The 21545-nt window shown below is 48.8% G+C and overlaps 1 protein-coding gene across 8 annotated transcripts in view; it reads left to right on the plus strand.

The window, feature by feature from the left end:
* The window catches only part of BCOR (BCL6 corepressor), a 136450-nt gene extending 119649 nt beyond the window's left edge, over positions 1-16801 (plus strand). For 5 of the 8 annotated variants that reach the window (XM_060182605.1, XM_060182604.1, XM_007521118.3 and 2 more), the window contains 11 exons: positions 398-451; positions 958-1144; positions 6174-6434; positions 6845-7189; positions 7854-8179; positions 8473-8727; positions 13142-13308; positions 13983-14128; positions 14441-14524; positions 14687-14843; positions 15590-16801. In XM_060182605.1, coding sequence (XP_060038588.1) covers positions 398-451; positions 958-1144; positions 6174-6434; positions 6845-7189; positions 7854-8179; positions 8473-8727; positions 13142-13308; positions 13983-14128; positions 14441-14524; positions 14687-14843; positions 15590-15881 — 2274 coding nt within the window. In that variant the 3' untranslated portion in view covers positions 15882-16801. The remainder of the gene's footprint in view (positions 1-397; positions 452-957; positions 1145-6173; positions 6435-6844; positions 7190-7853; positions 8180-8472; positions 8728-13141; positions 13309-13982; positions 14129-14440; positions 14525-14686; positions 14844-15589) is intronic. The other 3 variants (XM_016187261.2, XM_060182607.1, XM_016187263.2) reach the window with 3 other exon arrangements.
* Positions 16802-21545: the final 4744 nt, after the last annotated feature.

Here is a 21545-nt window from a genome sequence, read left to right on the forward strand (position 1 = left end):
ATGACATTTGCCTATCAATTGCTTTGGTTTCTCTTGCTGTTACTGATAATACCTAGAACAGAGCCGCTTAGAATGCCTTACATGTTACTCGGTGGAGGTGTGTAACAGCCGCATGTCTGTGGGGTTCGCGCAAAAAATTTCTTCACCAAAATAATAATAATAAGATAAAAATAAAAAGCTCGCTTAAAAGGGATAAGAGTATGTCTTTAACTTACTCATGAAATTATCATAGATGTTGTATAGGCATTTCCTTACGCTAACTTTACTTTGACTTAAGAGATAATAAAGCCAAATTGTCTTTTGTGCAAATGTTAAGAGGAAAAAAAATTGGTTTATGCTTATAAAAATGGATGAAGTTATCTAAATGATCCATTGAGTGCCCATTTTAATTACATAGATGGAAGGATTACAAGAGGACAGTATTTTATGTCTACCCGCTGCTTACTGTGAGGTCAGTTCTTCAAATTTTTATTACTAGAATCTTACATAAACCTTTTGAGTTAAATTTTCATTTCCAAATATCCAAAGGGAAGTTTGTGGGCCATGGTCGTCTTTATTCATTGTGCACTTCCGTTTTTCCTTTCTGTTCTTTGTTGCGTTTTCCTTTGCGTTGTGTTTTTGTTTCGTTTGATTTACCCCCCAAAGAGAATGTCTGTCTCTATGCACTGGTGTATGTGTGGCTTTGCATACACCCCGCATAAATATCTATACATGACCACATGACTTAATGGATAAAGAATGTGACTGCTTACACAGAGATACTCTTAAATTTGTATCTGTTAAAACAAACAAACAAACACCAACTCAGTATCTCAGCTGTTTTGTAAATTGTGGTTGGTTTTGGGCAAGCTTTTCTTTGCAAAGACTTTTCTTTTAAGGTAAGGCCTGTGAAATGGCTTGTATGTTAAGGTGTTGTCTCTCTCTTTTTTTCTCTCTCCATCTTCATTCTCTTTCTAGCGTGCAATGATGCGCTTCTCTGAGTTGGAGATGAAAGAGCGAGAAGGTGGCCACCCAACAACCAAGGACTCTGAGGTGTGCAAGTTCAGCCCCGCTGACTGGGAAAGATTGAAAGGAAATCAGGACAAAAAGCCAAAGTCGGCCGCCCTGGAGGAGGCCATTGCTGAGCAGATTGACAGCGAGAGATGTAAGTCTCCCAAAGGTGTGTGTGTGTGTGTGTGTGTGTGTGTGTGTGTGTCTGTCTGTCTGTCTGTCTGTCTGTCTGTCTGTCTCTACGGCTGCCATTCACTTAGGGCTGCCATTGAGGAATGAGCCCTTGATTGTGTCTGTGAAACTTTGTAGCATCCAGGAAAGATTGCTACACTACAGAAGAGGTGTTGGTGGCTTGGCTGCTTTCTGTTTTGCATTTGGTATAGATTTCTGGTTTGGGGATTTGTGGGGTGACACTTGGAGTCAGAGGCAGTGTCCCACCCTCCAGGTCACAGTCCCCTAAGGATTGGAGCAGTTTGGGGCTTGGCTGGTGGCGGTGCCTGAGGGCTGCATGAGGCTCTCTCCATGGTGGGTGTCAGGTTGCTTGGGGTGCTGTCACTGAGAGCGTGGCACAAAGGTTGTGTTGTGCTTTGGAGGGCAAAGTGGAGCGATAGTAGGTGTAGCCCCGTGTCTTGGTCCCAAAATTTTTAGGAATTGGCTTTGGGAGCTCTCCTCTAGCCTGTGCAGCAGCAAATGAGAAGACAGGGCCGGGGCCAGGCGGTGGCCCACCTGGTTAAGCGCACACATTACAGAAGACAGGGCCATGACGTGCCGTTGGGTGACTGACTGGTGGATGTATGGCGGGAGAATCTGGTATCTCAGCTTCATAGACCAAGAGAAAGTCTGAGGAAGCCTGCCAACCTTAAATCCTCCTGACTATTGTGTGGGGTCCCCATCACATAGCCAGACCGATGTGTTGATGTCATGGGGGGTTGTCTCCCCCCCACTTTCCTGCTTACAGAACTAGGTGTGACCAGGGGGAGCAGGGGCCGGCGAGAATAAGAAAGGCCTTCCCTTTCTTCCTGCCAAGCTGGCTGGATGTGCCCTTGGAGCGAGCACCTAGGTCACAGCCCAGTGACCCATAAACTGTCACCTCAAGCAGGAGAAGGGTGGGTGAGGGGGCACTCCATTTTTAAAGACCGAGGCTGTGAAGGAGGTGGTTACACATGAACTCAACCCCTGCTACACAGTGGCTTCTTACTAGGACTGGGGGGTGGGGGAGGGCATCCCTGTGGCCCAGAGCTGTGGGAGCTGGGGTGCAGGAGGCAGGCAGCTGGCCACCTTCCACATGTCAGAGGGCCCCTACCCCACCCCGGTGTAGAGACTTCCTGTTGGGAGGTACTTTGTTTTGAAGAATAGTGAGTTAACTTGAAAGCTGAATGCTTAGGAGTTTTCGTTTTCTCTTTGCAAGCACAGGAGCGGATGAGTCCCAGTTTAGTTCTGAGTGCTCCCAAAGTTGATTACTAGGGATCAACAGTGGCCATGAGAAGATGGGGGTATGGGAGTGGGGCGGGGTGAGGAGACACACAAGCAGGCCTGGGTTCCTCCCATCTCCAGCTTGCCAGCCACTGGGCTGGCCCCTGCTCAGTGACAGTGCCCAGGCAGAAGCTTCAAGAAACTTCTCTTTTGCTAGAGGACATTTTTAGGAATTAGAAGTTCCACTGGGCTCTTGGGGAGAGGAGGTTAGAGGTGAAATGCTAGCTTGCAGAGGAGCACGCCGACCCCCTCCCCCCCAACACCTCCAGATTCTCCCACCTTGTCTGGGGTGCACTGGGTGGCCACAGCTCACCAGTGGTGAGGGTGCTTTGTTGCCATAGTGACTCATAAATGTTGCTATGGCGCTGCCTCTGTGAGGTGGTGCTATGGCACAACCATGATTAATTATGGGATGGACGGATGTTCTGGGAGTCACATGATCAAGCTTCAAGGGAGTGAAGATTAAACCTTGACTCCCAGTCTGTCGCACGACATGAAGACACTCGACTAGGGCTGACAGTAGCAGCAATGACAGAGCTCACTGGCCAGGACCCTTGTGCGCCAGTCTCGCCACCTCAGGGAAAACCCTGAGGCTGGAACAGCACTGTGTGCAGGGGTCCGACAGGTGCTCTTCCACTTGGACAGGGGGTGAGCATCCAGATCATTTCCCAGAGACTTGGGCTGGGGAACTGGAAAATCTCCGGTAGAGAAGGTCTAGTTAGTGGGGAAACCCCCTTGTTGGAAAAAAAAATGCAAGAAAGCGGTTAAAGTCGGTGTGGGTGGGTGTTCTAGTGAGCCCCGTCTTTAGTAGTGGGGAGCTTCTGATAAGAGTTTAGAGGAGAAGCCATAGACACCACAGTGTACGGTCCTTCTGGGAACCAGGCAGGTGGGATTGACCCTAAAGGTAGGGGGAGGAATGCTAAGTGAGTGCAGGGAGATGAGTCCCCCAGTCTGTGAACTGAGTCATCATGAGGCCTCAGGGCTGGAGATGCTGGCTCTGTGGCGAAGAGTAAGGTAGCTTCAAGACGTCAATTAATTTCACCCACCACAAGCATGGTGGCTCGTTAGACGAATCAGAGGAGGCAGCTACAAGGTAAATCGTAAAATGTGAAAGTGGTGTTCTAAAACCACTCATGAGTTGAGATCCTTAGTCTGATGGGGAGACAGCTCAGGTGTCAACAGAGGGGACACCACAGTGGTCAAGCTGCTGCTTCGTTGTGACTCTGGATGGGGTGGACCACCCCCCCCCCACACACACACACACCTTGCTTTCAAACAAACTGGCTTAAATCAGCTCTCTTATACTTCAAGTCAAAATAGCCCTTACACGTCCCATTGATCCATCCCCAGCCTCTGTCTTGGAACTTTCTGGAAAAGTCTGGGACCAGAGAAGTCAAAGGGTGTGAAGCCCACACATGAGAGGTGGCTTTCAGTGACAGTACCACTTTACAACATGAATAAAGTGGCAGATGAGAGAGGATTACAGAGCAGCTGAGGTGAGAGCCTCAGCCGCCCCCTTGACTGGCCTCAGGCTTGCCGAGTGTGGGTGTCAGTTAAGGCGCTGCAGTGCCAGGGCCAAAGGTTTGGATGTGCTGTGGCTTTTCTCCCACTGCCCCTGAGTTTGGTGCTTATGTATGTGGCAGAGACAGAAGACTAGCGTTGGCTGGGCTGTGTGTACGTGCGCGTGCGTGCGTGCGTGCGTGCATGTGTGTGTGTGTGTGTGTGTGGACTGGTAGGCTTTTAATGTGACCAGTCTATCTCGCCTTGGGGTGCCTTTGTACAAGAGGTGAATGAGCTTCCACCACCACTGAGTGATCAGGCTAGCTAAGGTGAAGCTGCTGCATGCTAGGGGAATACTCATTCCCAAGGGAAGGCCTCTGGGGGGGCTTGCGGGGCTGGTCACTAGTGGGAATGATACTTCAGGTAGATCCAGGAAAAGCAGCACAGGCAATCACCTCGGAGGGATGTATTTAAGATTTTTTTAATTTAAAATTTTTAAAAAAATATTATTTATTCCCTTTTGTTGGCCTTGTTCTTTTTCACTGTTGTTGTAGTTATTGTTGTTATTGATGTCGTCGTTGTTGAATAGGACAGGGAGAAATGGAGAGAGGAAAGGAAGACAGAGAGGGGGAGAGAAAGATAGACACCTGCAGACCTGCTTCATCGCCTGTGAAGCGACTCCCCTGCAGGTGGGGAGCCAGGGGCTCAAACTGGGATCCTCATGCCAGTCCTTGCGCTTTGTGCCACGTTCACTTAACCCACTGCACAACCGCCCGATTCCCGTATTTGAGATTTAATCTACAAGTGAACTGGGCAGCTCGGTTCAGTGTAACCCAAACACCAAGCTCACACTGCTGGTGTTGTATCTGATTACCCAGGTGGGTGGATAGACAACTAACTCTCATAACATCCCAGTTATCATTCAGGGTAATTTGCTGATGAGGAGAGAAAAAAAAAAAGAAAGAAAGAAAGAAAGAAAGAAAGAAAGAAAGAAAGAAAGAAAGAAAGAAAGAAAGAAAAGACAAGACCGGCAAAACAGCTGGTCCACCTCTTACCAAGAGCAAAAGTCCTCAGTCAGTGTACTTGAGTGGTCGGAGGCTGCATGACCACCGCCGGTGCAGCAAGCTTGGGGGAGTCACCCCACAGTAAACGGGTGGGGGGCTGCCTTTGTGCTATTGGATGCCTGAGAATGAAGGACTGCTAGGAAGACGTGTTTGGTGTTATACAGGAGCTGGTGTGCAAGGGGCCTTTCTGGACAGGCTGTAGTAGCCACCCCTTGGTTCCCTGGTCCACTGCCTGCCCCTCACCCCCATACACCCTGCAGTCAGGTTGAGCTCTTTGAAAGGGACTTTTCCTTTGGCAAGCCCCTTCCCCAAGATCTCTGGTTTCCAGGCTCCCCTGTTGACCTGAGTGGACACTGGTGACATCCCTGCTATAGATGAGGGCATTTGGGGATCCTTGGGTGTCTTTATTATTATTATTTAAATATTTTATTTCTTTTATTTTTGAGAGAGATGCAGACAGAGAGACACAGAGAGAAGCACCAGAGCACTGCTCAGCCCTGGCTTATGGTGGTGTGGGGGATTGAACCTGGGACTTTGGAGCCTCAGGCATGAGCCTGTTTGCATAACCATTATGGTATCTCCCCCACTGCTTAGGTGTCTTTATTCTATCCGAACAGCAACCTCTGCAGAGGTTTCTATAGAGGCTGGAAACAGCAGGCCCAGGCCTGGTGCTGCAGGGTTGCCCACCATCTGTGGGCTCAGGGCCCTGGAGGAACTCTGAGCACCATTGGAGGCCTAGCACGTGCAAGCACTAACTGCCTTCACAGATCACTCTGGGGCCAGCAAGATAACTCACCTGGGTAGTGCGCCCGCTCTCCTTGTGGAGGTGGATGGGTATGGTGGAAGCTTTGGTGCTGTGGTGTCTTTTCCTCTATCTCAGCCTGGCGTGGCGAAGCCCCAGCAGTGGTGCCCCAAATTTCAAAAGCTAGAAAAGCAGCAACTTAACCAACCCCCAACAAGGGTTGGTTAACGGCAGGTTTGTCTTGCAGCCTAGGGCAGTTCCGTGTCTGGGGCCACCTGGACCGGAGACATGCTCTGGTCTTTGCTCACAGACAGCAGCTTACCTTGGGCACAGAGGTGTCCTGCCTCTTGAGGGACCTGTGGGCCTTCATTCTGCACTGTTCTTTCCCCCTTCCCCCTCCCCAGGTGACTACAGTGCTGGAAGCAAACACGATTCCTTCGAAGCCCCCGAGGACAAAGATGTCCCTGGGGAGAAGTTCTTTGTGGACAGACAGCCCGCCAGCGAACCCCCCCCAGAGCAGGTGGCCGTGGAGATGCCACACAGTCCCACGCTCCGGCTAGATAGGAAGCGCAAGGTCTCAGGTGACAGCAGTCAAGCGGACACCGCTGGGGAGGAGCTGCCAGAGGACCCCTTGCTGAAAGCCAAGCGCAGGCGGGTGTCCAAAGGTGAGCACCCAGCTTCTGTGACCTGTGCATGCGAGAGAAGATTGAGAGACTGGAGTGTGCTGCGGGGCACCCGGGGGGGGGGGGGCAAGGGCGGAATAGAGGACATGTCCTATCCCACAAACCTTGAGCCCAACCCTCACCACCCCCCACCCCCACCCCTGGAGCCCCCAGGGAAACCACGGGCACCTCCCCTCCCCCAAATCCAGAGGCAGGAGCTCAATCTCAAAGATGGCCAAAGACTAATAGGCCCATTCCCAAGATTTGGCGACAAGCTCCAGCAGGGACCGTGGCCGCACCCTTCCCCTCCCCCCTGCCCCCCTCCCCCCCCCCCCGTTAGTGATGCTTAAGATTCAGTTTGTTCCCCCTCCCCGGGGGGCTTTTTGATTAATTTGTAGTTATTTCTCCATTAGATGACTGGCCTGAGAGGGAAATGACAAACAGTTCCTCTAACCACTTAGAAGACCCACATTATAGTGAGCTGACCAACCTGAAGGTGTGCATTGAATTAACAGGGCTCCATCCTAAAAAGCAACGCCACTTGCTGCACCTTAGAGAACGGTGGGAGCAGCAGGTGTCGGCCGCCGAGGGCAAGCCTGGCCGGCCTGGCAGGAAAGAAGTGGTCCAGGCTGAGCAGCCTGAGCTCACAGCCCAGGGCAATAACATCGGCGAAGAGAAGCCTGGCAGGAAAAGGGCAGAAGGCAAAGGACACAGAAGCTGGTCTGAAGAGTCCCTGAAATCCAGCGACAATGAGCAAGGTATGTTAGGGGTCTCCCATCTCCATGGCTTCTGGGTGGGGCCTTCAGTCATTCTGCCCTTTAGGGGAAGGGACGGCCCTGCATCTAGCCTGTGACCTGGGACCTCTGGGTGACACCAGAGGACTTGTGCCTGATGCCTAGATTCTCAGGTCCATGGGGTGTGTGTGTGTGTGTGTGTGTGTAGTGTGGGCTATCTTCTGCACTTCTTAACCACCCCCCCTCCCAAGCCTCTTTGAAACAACTTGCCCCTGTTGGGTTTATCTATTTGCCGTGTGAGTGCAGGATAATTAAAATAGTAATGCTTCCCCCACCTGCAGGGGAGTCACTTCACAAGTGGTGAAACAGGTCTGCAGGTTTCTATCTTTCTCTCCCCCTCTCTTGTCTTCCTCTCCTCTCTCCATTTCTCTCTGTCCTATCCAACAATGACTACAACAAAGGCAATAAAAGGGAATAAATAAATAAATGTTTAAAAAAATAGTAATGCTTCAAAAGCATAATTGGTGTATCTTTAAAAGAAAGAAAGGGAAAAAAACCAAGCAAACACCAAAGACGCTCCAGTGATCAGTGCTAACAATGGGCTTCTCTCTCCCTACAACTGTGTAACGCCTGCTTCTTCTCCCCCTCCTTGCTCATTCTTCCCCCCCCCACCCCACTCCGGGTTCAGGCCTGCCTGTGTTCCCCGCCTCTCCGCCTATGAAGAGCCTTTCAGCCACCAGTGCGAACGGCAAAAAGCAGACTCAGCCAAGCTGCACACCCGCCTCGAGGCCGTCTGCCAAGCAGCCCAAAATTAAAGAAAGCCCGAAGACAGATGTGCTGTGCACGGATGAGGAGGAGGACTGCCAGGCGCCCGCTCTGCTGCAGAAATACTCCGACAGCAGTGAGAAGCCGTCTGGAAAGAGACTGTGCAAAACCAAGCATTTGCTCCCACAAGAGCCCCGTCGCGGCCTGCCGCTGCCTGGGGACTACTATGTAGAGAATACTGACGGCAAGGTACTTGGATGGGGGGAACTCCTACCGCCTTCTCTGCTTCTGGGGACTAGGCTTTCATTTCCCCCCCAGCCCCCATGAAGGGTGCTCCCGAGGATGGTGGTGGGGTGGGAGGGGAAGGACTCCTGAGGGGAGGTGATGAGTTTCTATAACTAGCAAGAATGAAAGGCCTGCCCCAACACTCCCCACCCCTCCATGGATAAGAGGGTGAGTGTTCCCCCCTCCCTGGAGGCGGGGGTCAGAGGCTAGTATCAGAGGCTGGAGTGAAGTCAGTTCTGTGCCTGCCTGGGTAACAGGTGACTGTGCGGAGATTCCGAAAGCGGCCTGAACCTAGCGCCGACTGTGACCTGTCACCGGCCAAGCAGGACCAGAAGCCCTTCGACCGCTTACAACAGTTGCTGCCAGCCTCGCAGACCCCACAGCTGCCACGGTCGAGCTCCCCACCCGAGGCCACCCAGTCTCGTCCCATGCCTCCCGAAGCTCGGAGGCTTATTGTCAATAAGAATGCCGGTGAGACCCTCCTGCAGCGCGCCGCCCGTCTGGGCTATGAGGTGAGTGTTCTTGGGGGGTGCCCTGGGTCCCTAAGCTATCCTCGGATGCTCCTGGTGGGGGGACAGAGTGGGTGATACCTCAGGTGGGCAGGAGGGATGGGCCTAGCCATGCCATGTCCCCCCCCCCCCCCATCTGGGGGCTGTAGTGGGCTGTCTGTCCCATTTGCGTCTCTGACCTATTCAATCTTGGTGTAAAAAGGAAGGCCCCTCCGATGTTTGAGTTCATGTTGAGGCAAGCAGGCTGCTCCAGCAACCTCTGGTCTCACTTGCTCGCTTATCTCTGATTGAAGAAGATCTGCGCAGTCCGGGGCCAGACGGATTTTAACGAGGCCTTTCGGATCCTGATTAGCAAGAAGGAGAAAACATATTAGCGCTACTTGGAGGGTTGCTTGTGCTTGGGGCGGGGGGAGGACATGGCAGTAGAGCTTCAAGAAATGTCTGCTCCCCACCCCACCCCCCTTGTTGCCCTTGTTGATTATCATTATTGTGATTGTTGTTGGATAGGACAGAGAGAAATGGAGAGAGGAGGGGAAAGCAGAGAGGGGGAGAGAAAGATAGACACCTGCAGACCTGCTTCACCGCTTGTGAAGCGACCCCCCACACACACAGGTGGGGAGCCGGGGGCTCGAACTGGGATCCTTGTGCTGGTCCTTGTGTTTTTGCGCCACATGCGCTTAACCCGCTGTGCTACCACCTGGCCCCCGAAATGTCTGCTTTTAAGGAGTGAGTATTGCCATGGCATGGGCCTGTGAGAGCTTCTGTCGAGGTAGCAGTGTAGAAATTTGTTTTCAAGTCTTTTTGAGCCCCTGTGATCCACTGACCCAGCAGCTCTGGAAGGCACAGCTGGCATCACCCTGTTTTGAGACGAGGCCACAGAGCCCCCTTCAGAACCTGCCTCCCAGCCCCTTGCAGCAACGCTGGGCTTTCTTGGTCAAGCATAGTTTGTCTCTTGGCAGTCTCAGCCTGACTCCAGAAGGATCTAGTCATTTGTTGCTCCCTGACTCGCAATTGAGATCTGACTGGTAGCACCTAAGATGGGGGAAATATTGCTTGTAGCACTGAACTAGACTTGTTTGTGCAAGTGTTTGTTCGATACTAGCTGTGGTTGAGGAATCTGACTGCGCTTCCAGCAAACACAGGCAGGAGAGGAAGGAGTCCGGAGGGTGACATGATCTGCTCCACCTGCCACGGAGAACAGGGTTCCCTGCCTGACCTTTGAACTTGTCGTTGTTCTCACTAGCCTGGCTTTGGAACCAGAGACCTCCTCAGAGAACCTTGCTCTTTAAGGAGTTTTCTGTCTTGGTTGTGTATTTGAGTCGGTGGGGCTGACATTTGGATCAAAGCGCACTTCGTTTGTTTTTTGGCTATCAGGCCTTGGGTGGCCTGTGGTGACCTTGAGAATGTTTGTGGGGAGAGTGTTTGCTTTTCTTGTAGGTACATTTCAACGAATACATTGCAGGTGGTGGTGGAGGGGGATGGGTGATGTTGGATATTTTCTGACTGCTAGGGCAAACTGTTGAACTGTAACTACTACTTTCTAAGACTTCTTACAGAGACAACCAGAAATCGAGAAGGAAGGGGGAGATAGAGAGGGAGAGAGAGACCCGCAGCCATGCTTCACCACATGCAAAGCTTTCCCCCTGCTGGTGGGGACCAGGGGCTTGAACCCTGGTCCTTGAGCACTGTAACATGTGCGCTCAACCAGGTGCGCCACTGCCTGGCCCCTCTAGGACTTCTTTAGACAAAATGCTATTAGATTCATTTACTTATTTATTTGAGAGAGAGAGAGAACTAGAGCATCAGTCTGGCACATGTGATGATGATTGGGGACCTAATGCTTGAGTGTCCAAAGTATATCCACTGTGCCACCTCCAGGGCCATTTAGCAGAATTGCAAATGTGACCAGGACTGTGGCCTGGTCGGGGAGGTGCAATTGATTTGCTTAAACCTGGCAAAGGGATTATTGGAACACACATTGTTGAAAGGGTTTTTCAGAAGCCAGTTTTCACTGAAGACAGTGGGAGCAGGTTAAAGGCTCTCCTAGTCTCCGTATGGATTTGGATCAGCCCTTCCTGACTCGGCTTTCAGCTCTGTTCATGAGTGCTGGTGCAGAGGCCAGAGCCAGAGAGCCCTTCCCGTCCCACTGCCAGGGCTTCAGTGTCTTCACCTGAGGTGCTGATGTGCAACCACAGGCCTGTGCCTTCTGTGGTGATGGTGAAATTTGCTATGAATTGAATAAATCATGTTTTAAAAAAAGTTAATGAGGCGTTTAATTAATTAACAATGTCGGGTTTATGGCCTTTATGGTTACAGTTGGCGGTTAATGGCATTCGGCTTATAGCCGCTTAACAGGGAATTGTCCAACAAAAACAGTTTGCTTTTTTTGTGAGGGAATGGGTGGGCTGTCCTTCATGTTCGTACACCCACTTCTGTCTTGGAGAGTAAGCAGGGAAATGTGTGGGGAAGAGAAGACCCCAGCCTGAGGGAAGACTCCCTCCCTGGGCTGAGTATTAGGCAGCTTGCTTTGTAGCCAACTGGGTACCAGTGACCTGAGTCTGTCAGTTTTGCTACTTCACATACAGAGAACGGGGGGGGGGGGGGGGGCTCACCTTTCCGGGCCAAAAGTCTGCCCTCGTGAACCAGGAGGTGGCACGGTGGGTGTGGTATTGGCCTCTCAAGCATGATGTCCGCCCCTGCCCCAAAGTAATCCTGTGATGCACACAGTGGATATCCCCCCTTCATTAATAAGCAAATCAATCTTTTGTGTGGGTGTGTGGCCTGGTGGCAAATCCCTATTGCCTTTGCCACCACACACACACACACACACACACACACACACACACACACACACACACACGGGGGAGGGGGGCTTTATTGTCCTTTCATTCCTCTGTGCCCCCTGGATCTGCCCCAGGAGTGATGGAAGTTTTCAGGTGTGGGCCATAATTGTCAGAACAAATAAACCCTGGGCTGACAGGACACCAGGCCGGCGGCTGGGACCCGGGTAAATTGATCCGTGCACAGCAGTTGTGGCGCTCAGGCCTGATCCCAGAGCCACGTGACGGAGTCGCTCCCTGGCTGGGGCACACAACTCATTAGCTTGCAGCAGTCCACTCGAGTCTGGCGAGTGAGGGCCTGCTAAAAGAGCAGCCGCTTCATGCAGTATCCTGGATACCGGGGCTCGGGGCAGGTGGCCTGGGAGCCCAGAGGATTGTGGGCTTTCTGGCAGGTTAAGCTCAGAGTGAGGAGACACATTTGTGGGCATGCCTTTTCACTTCCTCTTCTCGTTTCGAAGAAGAGAGCTAGTGGAATAGCTGGGAATAGTGGGTCACCAGTGACCAGGTTAGGGTCACAGCAGCTTGGAACATTCTACTTAGCGCCCAAGTGAGCGGTCCCCATTGGGTAGCATGGCCTAGAAAGGGCATAGAAGGTTTTCCAGAACCCATCTGACATTGCCAGGTGGCCAGAATGGCCCATTTGAGGTTTCACGGCTGGCTTGTTTAAACATGAGTGGGCACAGGGGTACAGGCTCTGCTGGGCACAACTGGCATGTTTCCTGGTGGCAAACTCCAGTCTCATGTGTTTGAGAACTTTCTTAATCGAGGTCATAAAACACGGACAAAATTACTGCTCCTCACTGGGAGTAGTTCATATTAATAGTTTAACATGCCAAAGAAGTAAGATTAATGATGGCGGTTCTGACGCATATTGTTGACATAGAAAACCTTGGGGGTTGGGGAGCAGACTGTTGTGTTCTCTTACTGAAATGTGAAGGCTGTCGTGTTCGGTCTAACCGACCCTTGTCATTAACTGGAGTAAATATGAAAATATTGATCCAGCCCCCAAGAGAAGTAAAGAAAGGAGTCAAAATACAGGATGGGTGGTGACAGGAAGTATTCTGGTCTGATCTGAGAGTCCCTCCAGTCAGTTTAATGCCTTTGTGCACTGGCTGGCCATACTTTGGTCTACGCTTGGGTTGTGATCCATCCTCACCTTTTTTGCCTCGCCTCCAGGCTGGGACTCAGTGCCTACACTACAAATCCACAGCTCTTAGAGGCCAATTATTATTTTTTTCCCCCATTTTTGTTGCCTTTGTTGTATAGGACAGAGAGGAAGGGGGAGACAGAGAAGGGGAAAGACAGACACCTGCAGACCAGTGGGGAGCCGGGAGCTCAAACCAGGATCCTTAAGCCAGTCCTAGTGCTTCGTGCCATGTGCACTTAACCCAGTACACTACCGCCCAGCCCTTCCTCACCACCATCTGAGTGCGGTGAGAATGCCCCTATCTGGTGTGTGGCCTAAGCCACTGTCTAGGCTGGCAGGCCATTCAAAGCAGCTCTTAGAGGGGGCCTTCTCATGAATTTCGCTGGACAATGGCCTGATGTCAACCCCTGTCTTTTCTCTCTCCCCACAGGAAGTGGTCTTGTACTGCCTGGAAAATAAAATCTGTGATGTCAACCATCGAGACAATGCAGGTTATTGCGCCCTTCACGAAGCTTGTGCTAGGGGGTGGCTCAACATCGTGCGGCACCTCCTTGAATATGGCGCTGACGTCAACTGCAGCGCCCAAGATGGGACCAGGTAAGTGGTAGCCCTTCCTCTCTGCCTTGGGCACAGGTGTGCTTCTCAGAGCTGGCAGGACACCCCAAGAGAACAGGTGGGGCTCAACACATAAGCACTCAGTCTCCTAGAATGGAATTGAAGGAATTCTGATAGAGCTTTTAAAAAGTTTGGGACAGTTCTGGGAAGAATTGTGTTTGATTAAGAAAGTCTGGGCTTTTCAGCATCCATTTAGTCACGGGTTGTATATTTGTTTATCTTCAGAGGTTGTCACCAGGATATCACACCTCTGGGACAACTTTTTCCTTCCCAGATAGAAACACAGACAGGCAGAAAGACACCACAACACTGAAGCTGTCTTGTAATATATTGGGATGTGGCTGGGAACGTAGGTTAGAACAGAGACCACAGGATTTGGATTCATGAGGCCCTGAGTTTACTCCCTGCCACTATGCTTGCCAGAATGGTTCTCTCATTTAATAAATCTTTCAAATATACACGGAACCAAAAATCTCTGGAAGACAGACAAGTCTGACCTGCCATTTCTACCCACCTCTGCAGATTGGTCAAGTATAAAGACGATCAGAGCAGTACCTAGCTTAACCTTGAACCCAATCCCTGTTGCTCAGTCTCCATGACCCTGTTTTTGGCCAGCTAGTGTCAGAGGTGCTGACTGTCCCGCCTGTCTCTCCTAGGCCCCTCCACGATGCTGTTGAGAACGACCACTTGGAGATCGTCCGATTACTCCTATCCTATGGTGCTGACCCCACTTTGGCAACATACTCAGGTAGAACCATCATGAAAATGACCCACAGTGAACTGATGGAAAAGTTTCTAACAGGTACGGCACCTTCTGAACACATCTTTGTCTACTTGGGCGGCGGCGGGGGGTGGGGGTGGGGGTGGGGGTGGACCATACCCACTTCTAGTCAAAGTCACTCCCCGGGCCCATCTGCCTGCTCCCCTCGGCTGGTCTATCAAGGGGGAAATGACTGAACACATCCCAAGGTGGCAGGCCTAATGTTTGTGGTGGGTGGTCCCTCCCCAAAGATGTGGGTGGCGTGCCTCCTGGGGGGAAATGCCCCCCTCCCTCCCCTGTCCCAACTCACCTTTGGTTTCTGACCAGTGGGTCTTCTCTTGACTTTCTCTCCAGATTATCTGAATGACCTCCAGGGTCGAGGTGATGAAGAAGAGGAGTCTGGGGCCTCCTGGGAGTTCTATGGCAGTTCTGTGTGTGGTGAGCAGTGTCTCTTTTAACTTAAGGGGAAAGCGATGGGTTCTAGAACATTCCTGTCTGGGAAGGGCAGTGGTGGGGAAGAACTCAGGCAGGGTGGAGGAGGTAAGATCCTTTTTGGAGGCCACAAACTGACATCTTGCTCTCATGTTTGCCTGCTATCAGAACCAGATGATGAAAGTGGCTACGATGTCCTAGCAAACCCCCCAGGGCCAGAGGACCAGGATAATGACGATGAGACCTACAGTGATGTGTTCGAGTTTGAATTTTCAGAAAGCCCCCTTTTACCGTGCTATAACGTTCAAGTGTCCGTCGCTCAGGGGTGAGTATCTGAGCTGGCAGAAATTAGGAAATATCCCCATGCACACACAGACACACTTTTTTTTTTTTTTTAAACCAGAGCACTGCTCAGCTCTGCCTTTTGGTGGGGGTGGGGTGGGGCTGTCAAACCTGGGACTCTGGAGCCTCAGGAATGGAAGTCTTCTTACAGAACCATTATGCTTCTTCCCCCTTTTAATTCTTTTATTGGGAGATCAGTGTTTTATATTCAACAGTAAATATGTTGCCTTTTTAAATTTTTACTTATTGGATAGAGATAGAAATTGAGAGGGGGGAGGAGATAGGGAGCAAAACAGAGAGACACATGCAGCCCTGCTTCACCACTCATGAAGCTTGCCTCCTGCGGGTGGGAACAAGGGTCTTGAACTCAAGTCCTTGCACACTGTTATGTGAATGTTTAACCAGGTGCACCACTGCCTGTCTCCTTCCTCCCCCCTTTAAAGATTGATTTATTTATGGATTAATGGGAGCCAGAGCATTGCTCCCGGCATGTGTGATGCCAGGGATCTAACTCAGGACCTTATGGTACTCTGCTCTCTGGGCCACTAGACTTGAAAGCTCTTTCAAGGGACAAGTGTGAGTGGGTAGGTCTCAGACTTACTCAGGGTGGGTGGTTGGGGAGAGGTCTGTCTGCAGAAATTCCTGGCCTGTCTCTCAGGCAGAGTCACTAGCTGGGAGCACGTGTCCTTTTTGCCGAGAACTCAAGCTACTTGCCTTGCCCTCTCACAGGCCGAGAAACTGGCTATTGCTTTCAGACGTGCTGAAGAAATTGAAAATGTCTTCCCGCATTTTCCGCTGCAATTTCCCCAACGTGGAGATTGTAACAATCGCTGAGGCTGAGTTCTACCGTCAGGTCTCTGCCAGCCTCCTGTTCTCCTGCCCCAGGGACCTGGAGGCCTTTAACCCCGAGAGCAAGGATCTGCTAGACCTGGTGGAGTTCACAAGTGAGCTGCAGACGCTGTTGGGATCATCCATTGAGTGGCTGCACCCCAGTGATGTGGGCTCAGACGACAGCTGGTGAACCCTGGGCCCACCGTGTACAGTGTGTCATAGTGTTAATCTTTGTGTATATGTGTCATAATACGACTATTTCTGTAAAGAAAGGACACTATTACATATGAAAATATCTTTTCTTTATATAAGAGAAATGCCTCCAGTAGGAAGGACTTCAAAACATGCTTTTGTGTTTTGGTTTTGTTGTTGTTTTTTCTGTTTTAAACTTCCTGTCGGTTTTTACAAAGTTGTTATACTGTTTATTTACTTCTCAGTCAGTGCACACATGCTTTGGAATGTGTCAGTTTTTACTTGGAACATTTGTTTCTTTTTTCATTTTCTTTCTTTTCAAAAAAGAAACAAAAGAAGAGAGAGAGAGAGAGAGAGAGAGAGAAAGGAGCTCTACGCTTTGACTTATTTCTTATAAAGCTCCAATGTCAGAGGTCGTAACTGTAACCTAGTGTGTGGTTGGTTTGGGGGAGGGAATTGGGTGTCCGCACTTGGCGATGTTGTAACTTTATGTTTTGTTTACAAAGTACCTGCTCGGGCCAGGTAGATGCTATTGGATGTAATCCAGTGGTGTGTAATATAAATTCAAACCATATCCACACACAACAACTAATTGTAAGAAACTTTTATATCCTAATTTAAAAGCTGTGAAATTAGTTTTCACGCATCAAACCGGATTGTTTATATGTTTAAACATTTTATGCTCTTATTTAAAGAAGACTTTGAGCTATTTTTTTCTGTACCTTGTAAAATATTGAAAACTAACATAATATGTTGAGGTTGCTTGAAAAAATGTACATAACTAAAATTTTCTGAAGTGTGTGTTTATGTTTGAAATCTGTGTTTTAACTTTGTAAGTAAATTCTCTGCCTTTGTATTTATATTTTACAAAATTTTTCTTAAAAGGCAATAAACCTGTTGAGGAAAGGAGGAACTTGATATTTCTTGTTCTGTGTCTTCCAAAAGTATTATCATCATCTTTTTTTTTTTAAATGGATGCCTGGTTGAGCACACACATTACAATATGCAAGGACCCTGATTCAAGCCCCTGGTCATAAGTGGTGAAGCAATGCTGCAGGCATCTCTCTCCTCCTCCCCTCTCATTTTCTCTAAGTCCTATTAAATGAAAAGGGGGAAAGGCCAAGAGTACTGGATTCATTCTGTAGGCACCAAACCCCAGCAATAACTCTGGTGGCAATTATAAAAAGGTGGGGGGGGGGGGTTGGTGGCCCGGAGAAAACCAAACAAAGTGATATTGATGGTTGATCCCTCTGGATGACTTTAGGCAATTACTACTCTATAAGCAAAGCCGTTTGGAGGATTTCAGGGTAATTTTACTCAGAATACATCCAGGTTTCCATCCTTTAATTCGTGAGCATATATTTTGCGGTGTCACAGATCCTTCTGTTCCTATACTCCTTTGCCCTGTAAGTTGGTCGGTTGGTTTGTTTAATAGAATGTCAGCCTTGACATACTAATAGTAACCTCATCTGCAGGAGCAAATTATCCAGAAACAGGACTTTTGTTGTCTCTTCTCTCTCTAGATCATGTGTTTTTCTGTTACCTCGAAGGAATAAGTATAAATTTGCTTTGCCTTTGACCACTCCAACCACTTTAGTTTCTTGATCATCCATAACCCCGTTGGGTGTGGCCAGTTTGGACTCAATTTCCATCTTTTTTAACATTTATTTTACACCAGAACACTGCTCAGTTCTGGTTTATGGTGGGGCTGGCGATTGAACCTGGGACCTCAGAGCCTCAGGCTTGAAAGGCTTTTGCATAACCATTACACTGTCTCCCCAGCCCTCATCCCACATCTTCTATATCCTACCTTCCTTGCTGAGACAAGAACTGAAAACTACTAGGCTCCCTTGCAGGTATGTTTTTTGGGTTTATTATCCCTTTTGTTGCCCTTGTTGTCTTTTAGTATTGTAGTTATTATTGATGTCATCATTGTTGGATAGGACAGAGAGAAATGGAGAGAGGGGGAGGGAAAGACAGACACCTGCAGACCTGCTTCACCGATTATGAAGCGATCCCCCTGCAGGTGGGGAGCCGGGGGCTCGAACTGGGATCTTTACGCCGGTCCTTGCGCTTTGCACCACCTGCACTTAATACACTGCGCTACCGCCGGACTCCCGCAGGTAGGTTTAACAGCACTGTTCGGTTCTGGCTTATGGTGGCTCTGGGAATTGAACCTGGCACTTCAGAGCAGTTTGGAAAGTAGGACAATAACAAGATATCTTCCTACAGTAATGGATGTTAAGAAGAGTCTATTGGAGTTAGAACAGCTTTCCAACAAGGGTTTTCAGTTCTGGGTGATGAGTGACAGTGGTGAGCATGGTGCCTAGCATCTGTGTTCAGAGTGTCCTGCGTGCTTTCCAGTCCTGTACTTCAATCACCAAGGCAGAACAGACAGAAGGGGATTTAGGTTGGGGAAGAGGCCATGTGGATTACGTCCAGCTTTAGGAGATTAAGTTGGTTCTGGAATTGAGGTAGGGGACAGCAAACTGCATCCTGACAGGTGAGAAAAAGGGGGCTTGGTTGGAAATTCAGCATGTTCATTTACCAGTGTGTATGACAGAAAGACAACACACCTTGAGGGACTAAATGAAGTCCTCAGTATATCCTAAAGACAAGGCAGCCAACAAGGTTTGCTTTTGACCTATTCAATTTTTTTTTTAAAGATTTTATTATTTATTAATGAGAAAGATAGGAGGAGAGAGAAAGAACCAGACATCACTCTGGAACATGTGCTGCCTGGTATTGAACTCAGGACCTCATGTTTGAGAAGCCTTATCACTGTGCCACCTCCCGGACCACCACTGACTTATTCAATTTTTAACAGAAGAGAATCCAAAGGTTTTGTTATTTTTGGATAGGACAGAGAAACTGAGAAGGGAGGGGTAGAGAGGAAGAGAGAAAGGTAGACACCCACAGACCTGCTTCGTACTGTGTGCGCTTAACCTGGTACAGCACCTCCTGGCCCCCATTCAGATTTTTGTCTTGGGGGCAAAGGTTAAGAGAAAGTTTGAGACCAACAGAAGCCAATCCTGAGTGAAGGTCATCTGTGTTAAGCCAAGGAAGCGAGTAGGACCCGTGGGTTTAAGGACTATAGGCAATGTTATGGGATTGGCTCAACAGACAGTGACAGTTGTGGCTTCGGCAGCTGGAGGAGCTATTATTAGACAGCACTTGCTGTAAGGACCATCTAGACGTTTGAAAACGTGTCTGAAGAAAACTTCAAGTGCAGCTATTGGGTAGGATGGGCTGGAGCTTGCAAGTGGGTGAGGTCTCTATTCCTGTCAGGGGGCTTGGGTGGGTTCAGAAGGGATCATATGCTTAACTGTAGAGTGGCCACCCACCAACTTTCACACCAACGTGTTTAGACATGTCTTTTTTTTTTTTGCCTCCAGGGTTATCACTGGGGCTCAGTGCTGTCACTATGAAATCCACTGCTCATGCTCCTGGCTCATACGCCTGGCAGCCTTTTTTAGAGGGGGAAAGGAAGATAGAGAAAGATACCTGCAGACCTGCTTCACCTCTTGTGAAATGACCCTTACCCCCCGAAAGTAGGCATCTGGTGGCTTGAACAAGGGTACTTGCACTTTGTACTATGTGAGGTTAACCCACCTGGCATCTTTTTTTTTAAGATTTTATTTATTATTTATTATTATTAATGAGAAAGATAGGAGGACAGAGAGAACCAGACATCATCATTCTGGTACATGTGCTGCCGGGGATTGAACTCAGGACCTCATGCTTGAGAGTCTAGTGCCCTAGTCACTGCGCCACCTCCCAGACCACCATGTTTTACATTTCTAACATGACATTTTCTTAATTTTTTAGATGCAGTGGATAAAGAAAGCATTAGACTCTCAAAGCATGAGGTCAAGTTCAATTCCTGGCAGCACATGTACCCAGTGATGTCTGGTTCTTTCTCTCCTATCTTTTTCATTAGTAAGTAAATAAAATCTTTTTTAAGAAATGTTTTGAGTTTTGGGAGTCGGGCGGTAGCGCAGCAGGTTAAGCACAGGTGGCGCAAAGCGCAAGGACCAGCGTAAGGATCCCGGTTCCAGCCCCCGGCTTCCCACCTTCAGGGAAGTTGCTTCACAAGTGGTAAAGTAGGTCTGCAGGAGTCTCTCTTTCTCTCCCCCCTCTGTCTTCCCCTCCTCTCTCCATTTTTCTCTGTCCTATCCAACAATGATGACATCAATAACTACAACAATAAAGCAACAAGAGCAACAAAAGGGAATAAATAAATATTTTTTTAAAAATGCTTGAGTTTTATGGCATAGTCTATCTTGGCAATAGTTGTGAACAGTTTGCCAACATCTTCCAAAACTATTAAGAAAGTGCAAGAAGGAGGGCCAGGCAGTGGCGCACCTGGTTAAGCACACACATTACAGTGCACAAGGGCCCAGGTTCAAGTCCCTCATCTGCACCTGCAGGGGGCAAGCTTCATGAGTGGTGAAACAGGATTGCAGATGTCTTTATGTCTCTTTCTCTCTCTTTATCCCCCTTCCCCTCTTAATTTCTCTCTGTCTTTGTCCAGTAATAAGTAAATAAATAAAATTTAAAAAGAGAGAAAAGAAGAAAGCACAAGAAGGAACAATCAAATAGTAAGTGGAAATAGTAGTGGAAAAGCATATCCACTCTACGATGCAGTATAGTCTAAAGATACTAAACTTGGAATTGATCAAGCATTGAAAGTAGCAAAATGTGAGTCTCATAAATGAGTAGAACTTTCTAGTAGCCATATTTACAAAGGAAAAGTAATCAGTTAGTGATTAATTTTATTTCAGCTCAGCACACGCAAACTGGTCTCAATTCACATGCAACCAGAATGCAAGTTATTACATATCTGTAACCTTTTGTGCTAAGTGTTATTTATTTATTTATTTTTGCCTCCAGAGTTATTGCTGGGGCTCAATGCCGGCACTGCGAATCCACTGCTCCTGGAGGCTATTTTTTCCCCATTTTTGTTGCCCTTGTTGCTCTTATTGTTGCTATTATTGTTTTTGTTGTTATTGATGTCGTCATTGTTGGATAGGACAGAGAGAAGTGGAGAGAAGAGGGGAAGACAGAGGGGGGAGAGAAAGATAGACACCTGCAGACTTGCTTCACCACCTGTGAAGCAACCCCCCTGCAGGTGGGGAGCCGGGGGCTTGAACTGGAATCTTTACTCTGGTCTTTGCTCTTCACACCATATGCACTTAATCCGCAGTGCTACCACCCGACTCCCATGTTTTACATTTCTTTTTTTTTTCTAATAGAATTTATTTATTTGTTAATGAGAAAGATAGGAGAGAGAGAGAAAGAACCAGACATCACTCTGGTACATGCGCTGCCGGGGATTGAACTCAGGACCTCATGCTTGAGAGTCTAGTACCTTAGCCACTGCTCCACCTCCCGGACCACCATGTTTTACATTTCTAATATCACATTTTCTTATTTTTTTTATTATCCTTAATTATTGCATAGAGCCAGAAATTGAGAGGAAGGGGGAGGTAGAGAAAGAGACAGAAAGACACCTGCAGCCCTGCTCCCCACTTCTTTTTAAAATTTTTTTTTTATTTATTTGTTCCCTTGTGTTGCCCTTTTGTTTTATTGTTGTAGTTATTATTGTTGTTACTGATGTCATTGTTGTTGGATAGGACAGAGAGAAATGGAGAGAGGAGGG

The sequence above is a fragment of the Erinaceus europaeus genome, chromosome X (assembly GCF_950295315.1).
Source record: "Erinaceus europaeus chromosome X, mEriEur2.1, whole genome shotgun sequence".
Taxonomy (NCBI): domain Eukaryota; kingdom Metazoa; phylum Chordata; class Mammalia; order Eulipotyphla; family Erinaceidae; genus Erinaceus; species Erinaceus europaeus.